General features: G+C 42.9%; 1 protein-coding gene across 1 annotated transcript in view; it reads left to right on the top strand.

Moving 5' to 3' along the window:
- LOC144494992 (solute carrier organic anion transporter family member 4C1-like) overlaps nucleotides 1–19,084 on the top strand; it is a 130,412-nt gene that overhangs the window by 47,476 nt on the left and 63,852 nt on the right. The window contains exons 3-4 of the mRNA XM_078214720.1: nucleotides 2,452–2,646; nucleotides 4,009–4,105. Coding sequence (XP_078070846.1) covers nucleotides 2,452–2,646; nucleotides 4,009–4,105 — 292 coding nt within the window. The remainder of the gene's footprint in view (nucleotides 1–2,451; nucleotides 2,647–4,008; nucleotides 4,106–19,084) is intronic.

Raw genomic sequence — 19,084 nt, forward strand, 5'->3', positions numbered from 1 at the left:
AGTGGTAATTTATCAAAGTTCGCTGGACTCTGGGGTGGTTCCCGCTGATTGGAAAACAGCAAATGTGACACTACTGTTTAAAAAAGGAGGTAGACAAAAGGCGGATAACTATAGGTCAGTTAGCTTAACTTCTGCAGTAGGGAAAATGCTTGAATCTATCATCAAGGAAGAAATAGTGAGACATCTGGATATAAATTTTCCCATTGGTAAGACGCAGCATGGGTTCATGAAGGGCAGGTCATGTTTGACTAATTTGGTGGAATTCTTTGAGAACATTACATGCGCAGTGGACAACGGGGAACCTGTGGATGTGGTGTAGCTGGATTTCCAGAAGGCATTTGACAAGGTGCTGCACCAAAAACCGTTACATAAGATAAAGGTGCACAGTGTTACGGGTAATGTATTAGCATGGATAGAGGATAGGTTAACTAACAGAAAGCAAAGAGTGGGGGTAAATGGGTGTTTTTCTGGTTGGCGATCAGTGGCTAGTAGTGTGCCTCGGATCAGTGTTGGAACCGCAATTGTTTACGATTTACATAGATGATTTGGAGTTGGGGACCAAGTGTAGTGTGTCAAAATTCGCTGATGACACTAAGATGAGTGGCAGAGCAAAGTGTGCAGAGGACCCTGAAAGTCTGCAAAGGGATATAGATAGTCTAAGTGAGTGGGCAAGGGTTTGGAAGATGGAGTACAATGTTGGTAAAGGTGACGTCATCCATTTTGGAAAAATGGACTATTATTTAAATGGTAAAAAATTGCAGCATGCTGCTGTGCAGAGGGACCTGGGTGTTCTTGTGCAAGAATCACAAGGAGTTGGTTTGCAGGTGCAGCAGGTAATTAAGAAGGCAAATGGAATTTTGTCTTTCATTGCTAGAGGGATGGAGTTTAAAAACAGCGAGATTATGTTGCAGCTGTATATGGTGCTGGTGAGGCCACACCTGGAGTACTGTGTAGAGATTTGGTCTCCTTACCTGAGAAAGGATATACTGGCAGTGGAGTGGGTGCAGAGGAGATTCACTAGGTTGATTCTGGAGTTGAGAGGGTTGGCTTATGAGGAGAGACTGAGTAGACTGGGGCTATATTCATTGGAATTCAGAAGATTGAGGGGAGATCTTATAGAAACATATCAGATTATGAAGGGAATAGATAAGGTAGAAGCAGGGAAGTTGTTTCCATTGGCGGGTGAAACTAGAAGTAGGGGGCATGGCCTCAAAATAAGGGGGGGGGGGCAGATTTAGGACTGATTTGAGGAGGAACAACTTCTCACAAAGGGTTGTGAATCTGTGGAATTCCCTGCCCAGTGAAGCAGTTGCGGCTTTCTCACTGAATGTTTTTAAGGCAAGGATAGATAAATTTTTGATCAGTAAAGGAATTAAGGGCTATGGTGAGTGGACGGGTAAGTGGAGCTGAGTCCACGAAAAGATCAGCCATGATCTGCAGAGGAGATTTACAAGGATGTTGCCTGGATTGAGTGGCATACCTTATGAGGATAGGCTGAGGGAGCTCGGTCTTTTCTCCTTGGAGAGACGTAGGATGAGAGGAGACCTAATAGAGGTATATAAGATGTTGAGAGGCATAGATCGGGTGGACTCTCAGAGGCTTTTTCCCAGGGTGGAAATGGCTGCTACGAGAGGACACAGGTTTAAGGTGCTGGGGGGTAGGTACAGGGGAAATGTTAGGGGGAAGTTTTTCACACACAGGGTGGTGGGCGAGTGGAATCGGCTGCCGTCGGTGGTGGTGGAGGCAAACTCAATAGGGTCTTTTAAGAGACTCCTGGATGAGTACATGGGACTTAATAGGATGGAGGGTTATAGGTAGGCCTAAAAGGTAGGGATATGTTCGGCACAACTTGTGGGGCCGAAGGGCCTGTTTTGTGCTGTAGTTTTTCTATGTTTCTATGATCTTATTGAATGACAGAGCAGGCTCAAGGGGCCAGATGGCCTACTCCTGCTCCTAGTTCTTATGTTCTAACGTTATGTTTAAGAAAGGGAATCTACCATCCTTACCTGGTCTGGCCTATATATGACTCCAGACTCTCAGCAATTTGGTTGACCCTAATTGCTAATAAGGACAATTAGAAATGGTCTTTAAATGTTGGTTTCGCCAGCAACACTCCAGGCTGTTTTCACCGTGTCAAATCATCTAAGCCTGAGAGTCAATGATTCATTTACACTAGCATTGATCTTATTTCTTAGTTCTCATGTTCCTGATGACTAATATTCTATTTGTGCTCAGCAACTCCTTCTCACTTGACAACGGTGGTTGGTTCAAAGGAGCTTCATTTGTGTGGTGAAGTATAGGTGAGAACTGATGACGTTGAGTTACATAGTCCCGTTTTTATTGGGATTGACAAGATCTAAGGAAAAACAGAATCTATGAAAAAGGTGTAGAACTTCTCTTGAGGGTTAGCTTTCAAAGCTGTGATAATTATACCATTTCTTTTTCTTTCAGATACCTGTGCTCTCCTTCACAGTAATGCCAGCATGCCAACCTGCACCCCCTCCACCAGATCTAAATCGTCCATTTTTCTGTTTGTGTTTCTTCTGGGGCAGCTGCTGCATGGGGTGGGAGGGACCCCTTTATACACACTGGGAACGGCCCACATTGATGACTCTGTGTCTAATGAGAAAAGTTCCCTTTATATAGGTATGTTTACATGATGACTTGTTATTTATATTAAATTGTAACACACTTCATTGCCTAACTTAACTAGATTTTGGGACTGAGGTCTTCAGACCCGCTAGCCACTAGCGGGGAGCTGGTGGCCCAACCCCGCTGGAGTGAAGGAGGCTGTGGAGGCACCTCCGGAGGTCGGTGGTAAGGGGGCCCCTCGCCCTGCCCAAGGGGCAAAGTGACAATGTCCAGGGGGCACCTTGGTGTTGCCCACCAGGCATCGGGAAGTGCCAAGGGAATGGGGATAGAGAGCACAGAACCTAATGGGGGTGGGGCCTCTTGGGGTGCTATCGGTGGAGGGTTGGGGGATCCCACTGGCACTCTGCACTTTGGATCAGTGACAAAGGGAGGGAAGCCAGCGATTGGGGCTAGACATCGGGGGGGAGGTTGTCAGCCTGCCGGGGGTGGGAGGGGGGTCAGGGCTGCGGGGGTAGGGCAGGATTGAGGTGGGGTGGGGGGGGGGTGTCAAGGCTGGCCCAGGCCAGCCCACTGGGAGGCCAGCGATCAGGTGGTCGGGGAGAGGGGGGGGGGGGGGTTGCACTGCCAGCGATCGAGCTGTGCTGGCCAGCAATTGAGCGCAGGATCGGCGCATGCGCAGTGGCCCGCTGAGCGCTATGCTGCTGGCCTCGTCAGTGGGAATAGGCCCCACCCAGAGATTTTTAATGAGATTCACACTCCTGCACTCTGCAGTGCACAGAATGTGGGAGATTCATTTTGAAAATCCCACTGAAAAAACCAGTGGGATTTACTCCAGTTCTTACATGAATCTGGTACAGTGCAGCCCCGTTATAACGCGATGGTTGGGGTCCATAAAATGTTATCGCGAATGTTATCGGGGTCGCGCTAAATCACTAAACCGGAAATAGCAAAAAAAAGGGTCCATCGCGTCATACCCGATTTCGCGCTAAATCGGGGTGCGTAAAATTGGGGTTCCACTGTATTTAGGGTGGGATTCTCCCAAAAAGATTCTAAGTTTTAGATTCAGAAATGGGCCATTCTTGCGTTCAAACCAATCAAAATGTGATATGTAATTACAACCATCACAACAATTTACATTTATATAGCACCTTTAACACATCAAAATGAGTGATTCTTCACATGAGCTTCATCAAACACAGAGCCATGTGGGGCAGACGAGGTAGGTTCGAAGGAGTGCCTTGAAGGACTGGAGAAAGGTAACAAACACCGAGGCTTAGGAAGGGAATTCTGTCCCAAACATGTGAAGGCACTGCCATGAAGGTGGAACAATTGAAATCGCATTGTGGTAAGATATATTTAACTTATTATTGTATCAACAATCCCAATTAAAGGAACACTTGCTGTGACAATCTACAGGTATTGGAAATGGTATGTCAGTTCTGGGCCCTGCGTTTGGATATGTCATAGGTGGTCAGTTGCTGGACATTTATATTGACTTCAATAGGATTTCCAAGTAAGTGGTTTCTAATTTTTTTGTATTTGTCTGTTACTACCATAAGAAAAAGGAGCAGGAGTAGGCTGTTCAGCTCCTGAAGCCTGTTCCACCATTCGATAGGATCATGGCCGTTCTCTACCAAATTGCTGATATTCAGCAAGATGATTGATTGATGCTTAGTCATTCCCTGTAACTGCACTGTTGTTACACTCTCATAAACTCTTTTGAAATAAATAAATGAAATTTGTTAATCTCTTGTGGTATTGCTCAAAGCAAAAAAAATCTCGATCTCCATGTACACCATAACTAATTCTGCTTATTTCATCGTCTTGAATTCTTTGTCTCCCTCTCATTGTCTTCCACTTTATAATGCCCCCTTTCCGCTTTCACTGAGCTAGAATTTCCAACCATTTAGGTATGACAAGATAAAATCTAACCTTCCTTTATGCCTCTCACGTGCACATTTCTCTTATCATCTCTGCATCTCTCTATCTCACTGTTCCCCTCTCCTTTTTCTGTCATTTTCATCTCCCCTTTATCTCCATTCCTGTATCGCTTCCAATTGTTCTGTGCCTCAAGCTTGTACTCCGTTAATGAAACACTCAATTTATAACCTTTCCTTTCTTTGAAAACTGGCTCATGGTTGTAACTTGGCCTGAATGAAAACAGGGTTAGAACTCCGGGCTGGTCAAGAGCAAAAGGCAAGTATATGGTGAATTGTATAATCAATCATTTATTTGTTATCCTGATAGCTCATGCCATTCTTTCTTATGCAATATATATGTTGTGTATTTTGTATAAAGATATATAATGGGCACATTAGTGTTTGTATGGTTTTATTATTTGCTGATTCAACAGATTTTATCATAATTTTTACACAGATTTGATGCATAAAAGGAATATATGTAATTTTAAAGATTTATTGCTGGTACCTTGTGTTAATTATACATTAATTGTATTTAACTATGTGCAAGTAGTTGGGATTCAGTTGTACTCAAATAAATAGGGAAAGACTGAAGTTATGGTATTTGAGTTTGGAAGGTGCTTGATTATGGATATTTGTAATTGATATCTCTGTAAATAATTGCTTATGAAGGTGTCTAAAGATTGGCTCAAGTTCTATCCTTCAGCACACGGCTTTTGTGAATATAACATGGTGACAGAGGATGGTTTCATAAAGCAGAAGTTTTGTACTGAAAAGGGTTTTACAGACAGAATGCTAAAATCACTGGCCATTATGGAAAATAGCAGAAAACAAGTGTAAGTTGTCAAAGTATGATTTTCCTTCTCACAGGCTGGACATGTATTCAGTGAAAGAATTATATGTGGACATGGGTTCCATCCGAACCAAAGTAATAAATGTTTGGCCTCAGCATTGCCACTTCCTGCAAAATGTCTGAACCCTTTTGTAATGGGCGCTTCGACCTCAAATTTTAGTTAAAGATCCTCCTCCCCATCATCACTGACATCAGAGCACCCTGCCTGCAGGCATTCTTCTCCGCCCACCCCACCCCCCCCCCCCACAATGCAGGCATTTCTCCCTGCCCCACAATGCAAACATCCCCCCCACAATCTCAAAATTCAAATTGAGGACCTCTGGATTGGTAATATAGTTTAAATTATTGGATTGTTCTAAGGAGTCTCATGTGGATAAACAACTGCTTCTAACTAGTGTTCAGTTTTCCGAGAAGGAGACCCTGCTAGATCAGTTGTTAGCTGCATTAACAAAATGTCCTGAGGAACTGGTGATTTCTTCTAGCTTTCATTGAACAAATGAGCCATGTCATAAAGAATAGAAGTCTCAGGAATTGCTTGATTTCAAAATAGTCTAGTTACCGAATATAGGTGTCAATACAAAGAAAGGATTCTCCTTCTTGAGTTTTATGCCTGAAGTGCATCCAATTGAGCTAACTTGCACCTCAATGAGTCCAAGTTGCTGTGACAACACACACTTTTACTTGAGTGTTGCTGAAAAAAAGTGACATGCTATCAAAGATTTTCATCTTGTACTGATCAGAAAAGCTCACAAGAATTTTCCAACAGCAATGGGGGACAGCAGTTTATACTGCATGAGAAGAGAGTGCTGGCTGGTTGGTTGGCAAGTGAACTCTGATTTGTAGAGGCTTACCATAGAGAATGCATCAGTTGATGGTGACTGATGGTTAACTGCCAAGCATTGTTTGAAATTTAACCAGGTAGTTTGACTCCGATAGGTCAAGGCATTGCCCTGAGGAATGAACCAGAGAATGCAGAGGTGTGTACATGCTCTTTCTGTCTGCAAAGAACAAGGCTCTGTGTATTAATATATGTAGCTTATGGTACACGCTAATGTGCTACACTACAGGTCCATGTGACAATCTTAATTGGTTGTCCACATTTTTCCTGCAATTTTTGCAAGCAATCCTGATGAGTCAAGATGAAAAGCTTTGACAGGACGCCTCTATTCTCAACAATATTAAAGTTTTACGACAAAAAATTATTTATATACTTTTACATGCATGCTGTGGCCATTTATAGTGATGGTAGTGGCTCCAATTTTTTTTCCACTACTCTCTGCGCCACAAGGCTTCCCTTAAAGGAAGGATTAGACCAGCAAAATGCAGATGACAATACCTTCATTAGATTTGATTTGATTCATTATTGTCACATGTATGAATATACAGTGAAAATCAGCATGGTGGCATAGTGGTTAGCACTGCCTCACAATGCCAGGGACCTGGGTTCAATTCCCGGCTTGGGTCACTGTCTGTGTGGAGTTTGCACGTTCTCCCTGTGTCTGTGTGGGTTTCCTCCCGGGTGCTCTGGTTTCCTCCCACAGTCTGTAAGACGTGCTGTTTAGGTGCATTGACCCGAACAGGCACCGGAATGTGGCGACTAGGGGAATTTCATAGTAACTTCACTGCAGTGTTAATGTAAGCCTTACTTGTGACTAATAAATAAATAAACTTTAAACTTTATAAACTTAAAGTATTGTTTCTTGTGCGCTATACAGACAAAGCATACCATTCATAGAGAGGAAAATGAGAGACTGCAACCTGGTGTTGCAGTCATAGCTAGGGTTTACAGAAAGATTAACTTAATGCAAGGTAGGTCCATTCAAAAGTCTGATCGCAGCAGGGAAGAAGTTGTTCTTGAGTCGGTTGGTACGTGACCTCAGACTTTTGTATCTTTTTCCTGACGGAAGAAGGTGGAAGAGAGAATGTACAGGGTGCGTGGGGTCCTTAAATTATGCTGGCTGCTTTGCCGAGATAGCGGGAAGTGTAGATAGAGTCAATGGATGGGAGGCTGGTTTGCGTAATGAATTGGGCTACATTCATGACCTTTTGTAGTTTCTTGTGGTCTTGGGTAGAACAGGAGCCATACCAAGCTGTGATACAAGCAGAAAGAATGCTTTCTATGGTGCATGTGTAAAAGTTGGTGAGAGTCGTAGCTGACATGCCAATATAGCTTTGGCTATTACAGCAGAAGACATAATTGGAACAATAATAATAAACAAATGAACCCCCGGATGGTCAAGGAACAGTTAATAGGTGCCTCTCAGATGGGATTGTATCATTATGCAGTGAAGTCTCCAAAGCAATGTCATTGAAATGACATATTACAAAGAATTTGAGTGTTTTTCTTCTTGTGCTTACTTAGCAGATAAACATCATGACACCAACCACAGGATTAGTCAACACAAAAATAAATAGGTTCATTTATTAAGGATTTGAGAAGTTAGTAGCAGCGTTACACAGTTGGAGAACTTGTATGCATGCCTGATAATTATGACAGATCATAACTACCTAAGAACAAACTGTGACTAAGTTTGAATTACATAATACATTGCATTATAGTGAATGTACTTAAGACAGAGAAGGGAAGATTTTTGAAATTCTCTTCCCCAAAAAGCAGTGAGACAAGGTCATTGAATATTTTTAAAGTAGAGATAGACCCACCAGGGAGTCAAAGGTTATCAGTGGTCGGCAGAATGTGGAGTTGAGTCCATATTCAGATTAATCATGATCTAATTGAATGATGGAGCAGGCTTGGAGGGCCGAATGGCCTATTGCTCATAATTCGTATGTTTAAAAGAACATAACCTCACCCACTTAAAGGTGTATCTCAACGTCCCCTTTTTTTCAAGTAACTCCCCCTTACAAATAACCATAAAATTTAGAATATATGCAAATGCTTATTGATACATTACTGAGCTACGAGTTAAGGAACTCATAGAATTAAATCCCTGAAGCATTTTGACGGTTTGCTTATATGCCCTGAAGTAGTAACTGTAATGTTGAGGTTGTTGACTTTTATTACAGTGGTTTCTGTAAATTCACACTTAGATGTTGCTTTCAATTTGGCCTTGGCTCTTGTCCTGGATGCAATGGAGTTACACGGTGGTTGAGGATTTGGTACAATCATAATTTGTCCTATGTTCCATTGCACAGTTGCACTATTGGGTGCGATGATCTCATGTGACATTGACTCTGGACAGATCCTTGTCACTTCGGTCGATTGTACCTTCTGTGGGATGCTGAATGTGTCCGATCTTTAAACTTTGTAACATTTTGCCTACATTCCTGTCATGCACGTCTTTCATCTTTCCCTATGTTTCAAGTTTTTCTCTGACTTTTGGAAGGTTAGATTGATGAAAACTAGGTAAATTCATTCACAATGACTTGCCAAACATGAGTTCCACTGGTGATAGAATAATTGCACTTAGACGTCTTGCCCTAAGGTGTAACATTGTAATCTGTAGGACTTGTTTAGTCATTCTGATCATGAGAAATAAATATTTCACCATATGAACTATTCTTTTGGCCATGTCATTGGATGTGGGGTAGTGCAGAGAAGAAGTAGTGAGATCTATTCCCCACTTCTCACACGTGTCTGAACGGTTTACTGGCAAAGTAAGGGTCGTTATCTGAGATTAACCCCTTTAGTGTCGCAAAAAAACTGAAAATAGCACTTTGTGTGTGCACTTAACATATCGTGAAATTGATGAATGATAGGATGCTTAGAGAAATAATCAGTGACAACTAAGAAATCATGGAAGAGGTCAGAAGCAATGTTGACCCAAGGATCAGTAGGAACTTCATATGGTAAAAGCAGTTCCTTGTGCTGATGTGGCTTGTATTTCTGATATGCCATGCATTTCTTAACTGGATTCAATTCCAGCCTCTGGTCACTGTCTGTGTGGAGTTTGCATGTTCTCCCCGTGTCTGTGGGTTTCCTCCTGGTGCTTCAGTTTCCTCCCACAGTCCAAAGGTGTGCGGCTTGGGTGGATTGGCCATGCTAAATTGACCCTAGTGTGAGAGGGATTAGCAGGGTCAACGTGTGGAGATCTGGGAATAGGACCTGGGTGGGATTGTGGTCGGTACAGACTCAATGGGCTGAATGGCCGCCTCCTGCACTGTAGGGATTTTATGATTCTAATTCTAATAAATACTGTAACATAGGAACATAGGAATTAGGAGCAGAAGTCGGCAAATTCAGCCCTTCGAGCCTGCTCTGCCATTCAATCAGATCATGGGTGATCTCCCCCTGGTCTCAAATCCACCTCCCCACCTGTTCCCCATATCCCCTTATCCCTTTTTTAATTAGAAATATATCTATCTCCTTCTTGAAACCATTCAACGATTCAGACTCCACCGTGCTTTGGGGCAGCGAGTCCCACAAATTCACCACCCTCTGCGAGAAGCAGTGCCTCTTCATCTCAGTTTTAAATCTCTCAACCTATACCTGTGACCTCTTGCTCAAGATTACCCCAAAAGAGGAAATATTTGGTCTACATTTACTTTATCAACCCCTTTTAAAATTTTATATATCTTGATCAGATCCCCCCTCATCCTTCTCAACTCCAGCAAGTATAAACTGTTTAATCTCTCCTCATATGTCAACACTTTATCCCCAGAATCAATCTGGTGAACTTCCTCTGAATTGCCACCAATGCCACCACATCCTTCCTCAAATAATGAGACCAAACTGGGCACAATACTCCAGATGTAGTCTCACAAACACCCTATACAATTGAAACAACACTTTTCTACTTTTATATTCCAGCCCCTTTGCAATAAATGCCACCATCCCATTTGCCTTTTTTATTATATGCTTTATCTGCATACCGACTTTCTGCGATTCATGAACGTAGACACCCAGATCCCTCTGCATGGATACATTTTTAATCTGCTTTCCATTTAGGTAATAGCTTACCTTTCTATTTTTTCTGCCAAAATGGATAACCTCACCCTAATCCACATTAAACTCCATCTGCCAAATTTTGGCCTATTCTCCTAGCCTATCTATATCTATCTATAAAATCTTCATGTCCGCTTCACTGCCTACTTTCCCACCTACTTTAGTATCATCCGCAAATTTTGCTATGTTACACTCTGTCCCTGCTTGCAGATCATTTATATGGATTGTAAACTATTGAGGTCTGAGAACTGACACCTGCAGCATCCCGCTAGTTACATTTCACCACCAGAGAAGGACCCATTTATTACGACCCTCTGCTTTCTGTCAGTCAGCCAATCCTCAATCTAAACCAGTACTCTATCTCCAATCCCCTGTGACTTCACCTTCTGCATCAGTCTTTTATGCGGCTCTTTGTCTGGAAGTCCAGTAATACCACATTCACAGGCTCCCCACTATCCACCTTGCTGGTTATATCCTCAAAGGACTCAAACAAATTTGTCAAGCATGACTTACCCTTTATGAAACTATGCTGAATATGGTAGATTGAGTTTTGCCTTTCCAAATGCTCATTCATCTCTTCTTTAAGATTGACTCCAGTAACTTCCCCACCACAGAGGTCAAGCTAACCAACCTATAGTTTCCTACTTTTTGCCCTTCTCCCTTTTTTGAATAAGGGCGTCACATTAGCGTGTTTCCAATCCACTGGGACCTTACCAGAATCCAAGGAATTGTACATGCTTTAATACACAGTAGGATGTCAGATCGTGTAGTTACTCTATTCACAACAGCATATTCCACTGCTGTTCAGTACTTGGGATGAGTGGCACTGTTGCCATTTGTGCATGAATTTCCGGAGCTATGCCCACAATGTTGAACTGGTGGGAATGCACCCTGATTCTCCACAAATTGTATAACAGCACTGAAGACTTTCCCAGCTTTCATAGACTCCTGATTTTGCTGGTCTTTTTTGCAACTTTACTCAACTTGATTTCCACAATGTTTCTTTGTTCTCCCTTGCCTGCAATCAATCCAGACCACATCCTACTGCTTGCTTTTCCTGACAGAGCTCTGTCTGGAACTCAACTTCTTGATGTGCTGCCACTTGTACTCGCAGACTGCATTCTCTGATCTCCAGTTAGAGACGACAATGACAGAGCAGTTTTAAGCTTCAGATTTGTTTCTGCACACCAGGTTCTTCTATCAACATGATCACCAGGTTGTGTATGTTATGCATTAAAATGAAACATTTTCCACCACTGGCACCACATTGTGTTTTTTTTTCTCCTTGTGCTTACTTAGTAGATAACCATCAAGGTGCCAACCATGCCTGAGGGATTGGTTAGCTCAAAAAATAATAGAATCATAGAATCCCTACAATACAGAAGGAGGCCATTCAGCCCATCAAGTCTGTACCAACCACAATCCCACCCAGGTCCTATTCCTGTAACCCCACACATTTACCCTACTAATCTCCCTTACACTAGGGCCAATTTAGCATGGTCAATAAACCTAACCTGCACATCTTTGGATTATGGGAGGAAACCAGAGCACCCGGAGGAAACCTACCCAGACATGGGGAGAAAGTGCAAACTCCGCATAGACAGTGACCCGAGGCCGGAATTGAATCGGGGTCTCTGGCGCCGTGAGGCAGCCGTGCGAACCATCGTGCCGCCTATGTATTAAAGATTTGAGAAGTTGGTAGTGGTTTTAGAACATTGGAGAACTTGTACATATGTCTGAATCACATGGTACTATGCACCAATTCCTTTCTAGTGGTGTACAAAGAAAACATAATCACATCCACTTTAAGGTGTATTGTTGTGGTAAAAGATTAAGACCGCTCAAGTTAGTGAGTTCCAGGAAGCAGTCCTTATTCCAACAGATGCTGGAGAGCAAGGACCACAGATTCCCTGGTGTTTCGCTAAGATACAGGGCTTTTGCATATATTTTTGGTTCTTACTTTTCATTATGATGTTTTTCATTAATGTCTTAACTGCCATGCAATTCTACAAGCAGATGTTCTCTCACTGCTCAGCTTTTTTCTAGACTTCAGTTTCTCCTTATCTCCTCTTGTCCTGTTCAGCAATAGATGTCTATGAAAGCTGTTATTATTAAATGTGGACTGGCCTCCTCTGGAACTATCCTTGGCCAAGGATCCCATCATGCCTATAATATTGGCAAATTTCCCATTGTGCCATGAAAAAGCTCTCATGGCACAGTGGTAAGCACTTCTGCCTCAGTGTCAGGCACTTGGGTTCAATTCCAACTTGGATGACTGTCTGTGCGGAGTTTGCATGTTCTCCCCGTGTCTGCGTGGGTTTCCTCCAGGTGCTCTGGTTTCCTCCCATAATCCAAAAGACTTGCTGATTAGGTGCATTGGCCATGCTAAATTCTCCCTCAGTGTACCTGAACAGGTGCCGGAGTGTGTAACTCGGGGATTTTCACATTAACTTCATTGCAGTGATAATGTAAGTCTATTTGTGACACTAATAAATAACTACACTTGTCTACTTTTAAAGCTCTTAATGCTCATAACCACATTTATCTACTTCAAAGCTGTCAATATTCATCTTAATATCAATCTGAACATCAAATTATTTTCACTACCCCACTTCAGTACCACACAATAATGAATTTGAACAAATTATACGAGTCACAAAGAATTTTAGCCCTGTAATGAATGTGTTTGTCATGGACTCCTTTAACTGTGCAGTACCAGATGGTACTTATACTTCAACATTATGTAGAACAGATTGGTTAAAATGTTATCTTGATTCACTAAGACGAGAAGATTAATGCAAGATTAAGAAGGTGACATTCTTTATGTTTGGCTATGGCAAAATATTGAGATCACTACAAATATTTATAATTCCATGTATATTAGCTGGACTAACCTATTTGTAAGAGTACTAATATAAAAAAGTAAAAGCCACCAGAGCCCCAGATGACCTTATGTTATTCTCCCTTTTGAGGGGGAGAGCTGATGGGTGGTGATTTAACCAGAGGATCACCATACCTCAGGCGAGAAGGTTGAGAAGGCGGGCCTTCATGAATAACCTCAGCCTGTACAGGAATTGAACCTGTGCAGTTGGCGCCAAATAACAAAGAAAAGTGCAGCACAGGAATAGGCCTTTCGGTCCCCCAAGCCTGTGCCGATCTTGATGCCCTAATTAAACTAAAAAAAACTTCTGCCCTTACTTTGTCTGTATTCCTCTATTCCCTCCCTATTCATGTATCTATCCTCTTAAATGCCTCTTAAATGTTACTAATGTACCTGCTTCCATCACCTCCTCTGGCACCTCAGGTACCCACCACTCTTGTGTGAAAAACTTCCCCCACATGTCTCCCTTAAACTTTTCCCCTGTCACCTTGAACCTGTGCCCCCTTGTAATTGACACTTCCACCCTTGGAAAAAGTCGCTATCCATCCTGTCTATGCCTCTCATAATTTTGTAGACCTCTTTCAGAACTCCCCTCAGCTTCCATCTTTCCAATGAAAACAATCCTAGTTTATTCAACCTCTCGTAGCCAACACCCTTGAGACCCAGGCAACAATCTGGTGAACCTTCTTTACATTCTCTCCAAAGCTTCCATGTCCTTCTGGTAGTGTGGTGACCAGAACTGCGCGCAATACTCCAAATGCAGCCTAACCAAGGTTTTATGTAGCTACAACATAATTTCCCAACTCTTGTATTCAGTGCCCTGGCTGATGAAGGCAAGCATGCCATACACTTTCTTAATTACCTTGGCCACCTGTGTTGCCACTTTTTAGGGAACTGTGGACCTGCACGCCTAAATCCCTCTGTACGTTAATGTTTCTAAGGGTCCTGCCATTTACAGTATAATTCACACTTAAGTTTGATCCTCCAAAATGCATCACTTTGCATTTGTCCGGATTAAACTCTGCATTACTAACCAGCTGTCCAGCCAACTGAGCTAAACTTGACTTCATTAGAGCCTTGGTCTGAACATGGACAAAAGAGCTCAACTGAAGAGCTGAAGTGAGAGTGACTTCTCTTGACATCAAGGTAGCCTTTGGGTGTGGCATCAAGGAACCCTAGGAAAACTGGAGTCAATGGGAATCAGCGGAAAACATCCACTGGTTGAAGTCATACTTGGAACAAAGTTTGAGGTTGTTGAAGTTCAATTATCTCGGTTTCAGAACATCACTGCAGGAGTTCCTTAGGGTATTGTCCTAGGCTCAACCATCTTGAGTTGCTTTACCTTCCCCCTATCATCAGGACAGAAGTGGGGACATTTGCTGATCATCGCACAGTGTTCAGCAATTATTGTGACTCCTCAGATACTGAAGCACCTCGGCTCCATGTGAAGTAAGACCTGGACAATCAGGCTTGGGCTGATAAGTGGCAAGTAACACGCTGGGGGTTACCATTGACCAGATACCAGGAACTTGCTGCCCATGAGGGTGTTGGAAGCAAAAACAATGATTTCAAAAGGAAATTGGATGAGAACCTGAAAGAAGTTAGCCTTCAACGCTACAGGAATCAAGTGGGGAAATTACACTGACTGGGAGGAAAGCCAGCAGTGACTCAATAGGCCATTAAGCTTGCTAACAACCCAGTATACTGATTTTATGTTGCCCACCCCACTTCTTTTTTGGCACATGGGATAATCATTGGGATTGGGTCATGCCTGGTAATCATTGGGATTGGGTCATGCCCAGTATGAGGATGCATTGGTGGATAAAAGGACCTGCATGTGGGATCATGGTCATGTTATGGACAGCAAAGGGGAATTAATTTAAACAGCTCTGATTTCTCCTCTTTTCTGCTCATCCATAAACAGAAAGGTGTTTTTGTTTTTGCTTCTCCCCTTCATAAATTGTGGCATATTTTCTCCAAACCTTCAGTTTTGAGTGTTCCATTCCTCTATGCATAACTCCCACAGCAAACTCAAGATAAGATAAAATAAAAGGGTTGATTTATTTCTCTCACACTCACACACACACACACACACACACACACACACACCCTCAGAAAGGGGTTTCACAATGTCCATCCCTTTGGCACTCATACAATTGAAGAGGGATAAAGGAAAGAAAGGTGAACAGGACAAGATCACAATAAAAATACAAGTTATGGTTTTAAATGAGTCCAAAATCAAAGCAAATGGTATATTTCTTCAGAGGGTAGTTGACTGACTGATGAAGGGTGATCCGTTAAATTAATCTTAAAAGCACAAGTTCAAATGTTTCAGTGGTTCACAGTATAGACGACGGACAGTTTCTTTCTGCTGCCATTTGCTCGATGGTAAGTTGATAGAAAAACACAGGCTTCTTGCCTGGAGTATTGTTTCTCTCAGAGACCAACTGTGACTGAAGATGAGATGCAAAAGCTGTATGATTAAAGCAGTTCAAACAGCTTGGGGCAGGTCCTGTGGACAGTACAATGGTTAGCACTGCTGCCTCATAGTGCCAGGGACCCGGGTTCAATTCCGGCCTTGTGTGACTGCGCAAACTCCACACAGACGTTTTCCTCGTGTCTACATGGGTTTCCTCCGAGTGCTCCGGTTTCCTCCCACAGTCCAAAGAGGTACAGGTTAGGTGGATTGGCCATGCTAAATTGACCTTGGTGTAAAGGGAATTAGCATGGTAAATGTGTGGGTTATTGGAATAGGGCCTGGGTGGGGTTGTGGTCGAATGGGCCGAGTGGTGGCCTCCTGTACTGTAGGGATTCTATTATTTTTTTGAGCTAACCAATCCCTCTGGCATGGTGCCCAAAGATGTATAGGTTAGGTGGATTAGCCATGGAAAATGTGTGGGTTTTACGAGGTTAGGGCAGGGGGATGGGCCTGGATAACATGATCCTTTGGCGAGTTGCTGCAGACTCGATAGGCCGAATAGCCTCCTCCTGCACTGTATGGATTGAATGGGGTCTGAAACAGATCATTTGATATACCTCCCACTTCTTTTGGATGTTGGACCAAAAGATGGATTTTCCCAGGTCTGGTATCTTGAGGTGTTTATTAGAGGGCTCCATTCGTCTGTGGAGACACAATGGCTGAAACCCTACCACCTCACCTGCCACGGAATTGGCGGGGACAAGGGTTTGACAACAGGAATGTCCATTGATCTCACACGGTAATTTCCAGTCTCGCCCGAGCAAGGCCGTAAAATCCCGCCCAATGTCGCCGATGGCCAAAAGTTTAGAGATAATGAGACTTTGCTGTTTGTCTGAAGGTTAGAAATTCCTTTGGTATGAGTCATGGCTACTCCGGTAAAAACTTTTTAAGATAAAAATAATTACTTTATACAGTAACCTGGTTGACTTAGATATATTTCCCCTGGCCGCCACAGCTGCATTTAGCCCCAGAGTCTGCTGGTAAAGGTGGCAGCATTTGTCAATGTTTTTTTTAACTTTCTTTATTCATTGTTTAGAAATAAAGAGGGATTGAGAGGGAATGTGGTCTACATACAGGGATATAGTGAAGTTTGAGTACTCCATTATAAAAATCAGACTTCGCTGTCCTTCATGGGAGGCTCCTCCTCCAGTGAGAAGGAAAGAAGGAGACAGAGGAGGGCAACTGTCTAGAGACAGATGTACCCAGAAGTCCAGGCAATTGATAGACCTACTGCTGGACACAGGCCTGCAGAGGAGTGACAGCATCAGCAGGCAGGTCAAGGTAGAAGAAGACAATATCCTGTGTACATATTGTATAGGCAAAGAGTGACCTAGCCTCAGATGTCAGAATGCCTGTGCATCTGCAGACTGCATCTTGCCAGAGAGACAGTGACATCCCTTTGCAAAATGCTGGCTGGGGAAACTAGTTCAAATTGCTTTGGTATCCACTCCATGACCATCACTTCAAAATTTCTGTGGCCATTAATTTTCTGCATTGGTATCATTCCAAGATCCATTCCAAGATTCAGCCCAAGAACTTTGTGGGATCTCACAAGCATCAGCACCCCATTGTATCAAGGTAGTGATAGACGTATGTTCAGGAGAGCCAATTAATTGATTTTATTCAGCACAAATGACGCTAGTCAGGCTGAGAGCGCCAGAGGTTTTGCAAGATTGGCTGAATTCCCCCAAATTGCCAGGTGTCATGGATTGCACGCAAGTGGCCATCAAAGCTCCATTGGGACATTTGTAAACAGAAAATGTTTCAATTCCTTCAGTGTTCAGCTTGAGTATGATCATCTTCAGAGGATTATGTAAATGTGTGCCTGCTTTCCCAGGAGTAGTCATGGCATGTATGTACGTCCTTAGTTATTCCTAGGTGCCAGGATGTTCTGCCCACCAGAGTTTTTGGATAATTGGCTTCTTGTAGATAAGGGATACTTGCTGAAGAGATGGTTTATTACCCCAGCGAGAAACTTGCATGCAGAGGCTGTGATGTGTGCAACCATCTACTAGTGCCATTGTCGAGCAGAGCATTGCTCAGCTTAAAATAAGATTTTGATGCTTGAAGTGTGTAGGTAGCTCTCTGCAGTATTCTATGGCACATGCCTCACGAATTGTTGAGGTCTGCTGCACTTTGCACAACCTGACGTTCCAGAGGGGGGAAGCCCTGGCAGGGATGATCTAATTGAGCGACGTTAGTTAGTCAGAGTTTTGAAGAGCAACTGGTTGATCGGAATGTTAGAGTGGATTCTCCAATAGCTGGAAAAGCAATCTTAAAATCTCCTTCGCTCTTTGGGCCACATATTTATGGAAGTGTAGGTCAATCGCCATAAAAGCCGCATTTCTGCAGAGAGATACTTTTAAGAGAGAAGTGTTTCTAAAAGCACCCCTAAAGGCAGCAGAAGGAAAATGATGGAAACTAAATAAATAAGTGTATGGCCTGAATATGCTTGCATAATGTGTTATTTTTCTGTGAAATCTGTATTGCTAGAAATAGATTGTTCAACTAAAACCAGATCATACAATTTTTAAAGAAGGGTTCGGGTTCTCCAATCTTGCTCGCAGCTGAGATTCTCTGGTCCCGCTGCAGTGAACAGAGCGCCAAATTCCCCGTTCTTGCAGGCAGTGGAAAATGCTGGCAGTGGAAAATTCCGGCCAAGAACTTCAGGTATCTTTATGATGCATCTTTATAATTTCTTCTGGGAGTGATATGACAGAATTTGTGATTCATGAAATTCAAGTAGAATTTAAAATCAGGAGCCAAACTTATGGGGCTTTTAAATAGTTTGGTTTAGATATTAAGCAGATTAAGCAGCAATTATTAGAGGATATCAGAAGCTATTTGGAGAAAGTAAGTCCCATCCCTCTAAATTGTGCTAGGTCATCACTGAAAGGTGATGTTGCAGTATATCCAAAGAGATATAGCAATTGCAAAGGTTAATTGGTCATTTGAATTGGTTGAGCACTCAGACGTCCCCAGATGCTAATTTGATGTGTTGAATTTTTGCACCATGAAGAAACATCCTGAAGTCAAGGATGTTTTAAAGACAAATAAACCATAAAAAATAAATCTGGAAACATGGGGCTGGATAGTACACTCTCCTGCTAGTGGGTTTGAAAGGGTATGGGGGGAGGGGAGATGGTATAGGGGTGAGAACTGGAGGGATTATTTTGTTGTATTATTATTTATTGAAACACAGTGCTGGAGCACAGAGTCAGGCCTTGTGCCCAGCACTCCTCCACACCCATCAGCCTTCATATTTGTACCGAGAACGCCCTCACCGATTCCTTTTTCAGCCTGTCACCCCGACTGAAAATCTGACCTGCAAGTGGACATTTTCACAGGTCAGCTTTGCCGAGCCCAGAAATCTCCTGCCCCAGCAAACCCGACCCAGGGACAAAGATCTGGCCCCTTGTGTCATTAGCTCATTATAATTACCCCTTTCTCCCAGTTT

This window comes from Mustelus asterias, chromosome 6 (genome assembly GCF_964213995.1).
Source record: "Mustelus asterias chromosome 6, sMusAst1.hap1.1, whole genome shotgun sequence".
Taxonomy (NCBI): domain Eukaryota; kingdom Metazoa; phylum Chordata; class Chondrichthyes; order Carcharhiniformes; family Triakidae; genus Mustelus; species Mustelus asterias.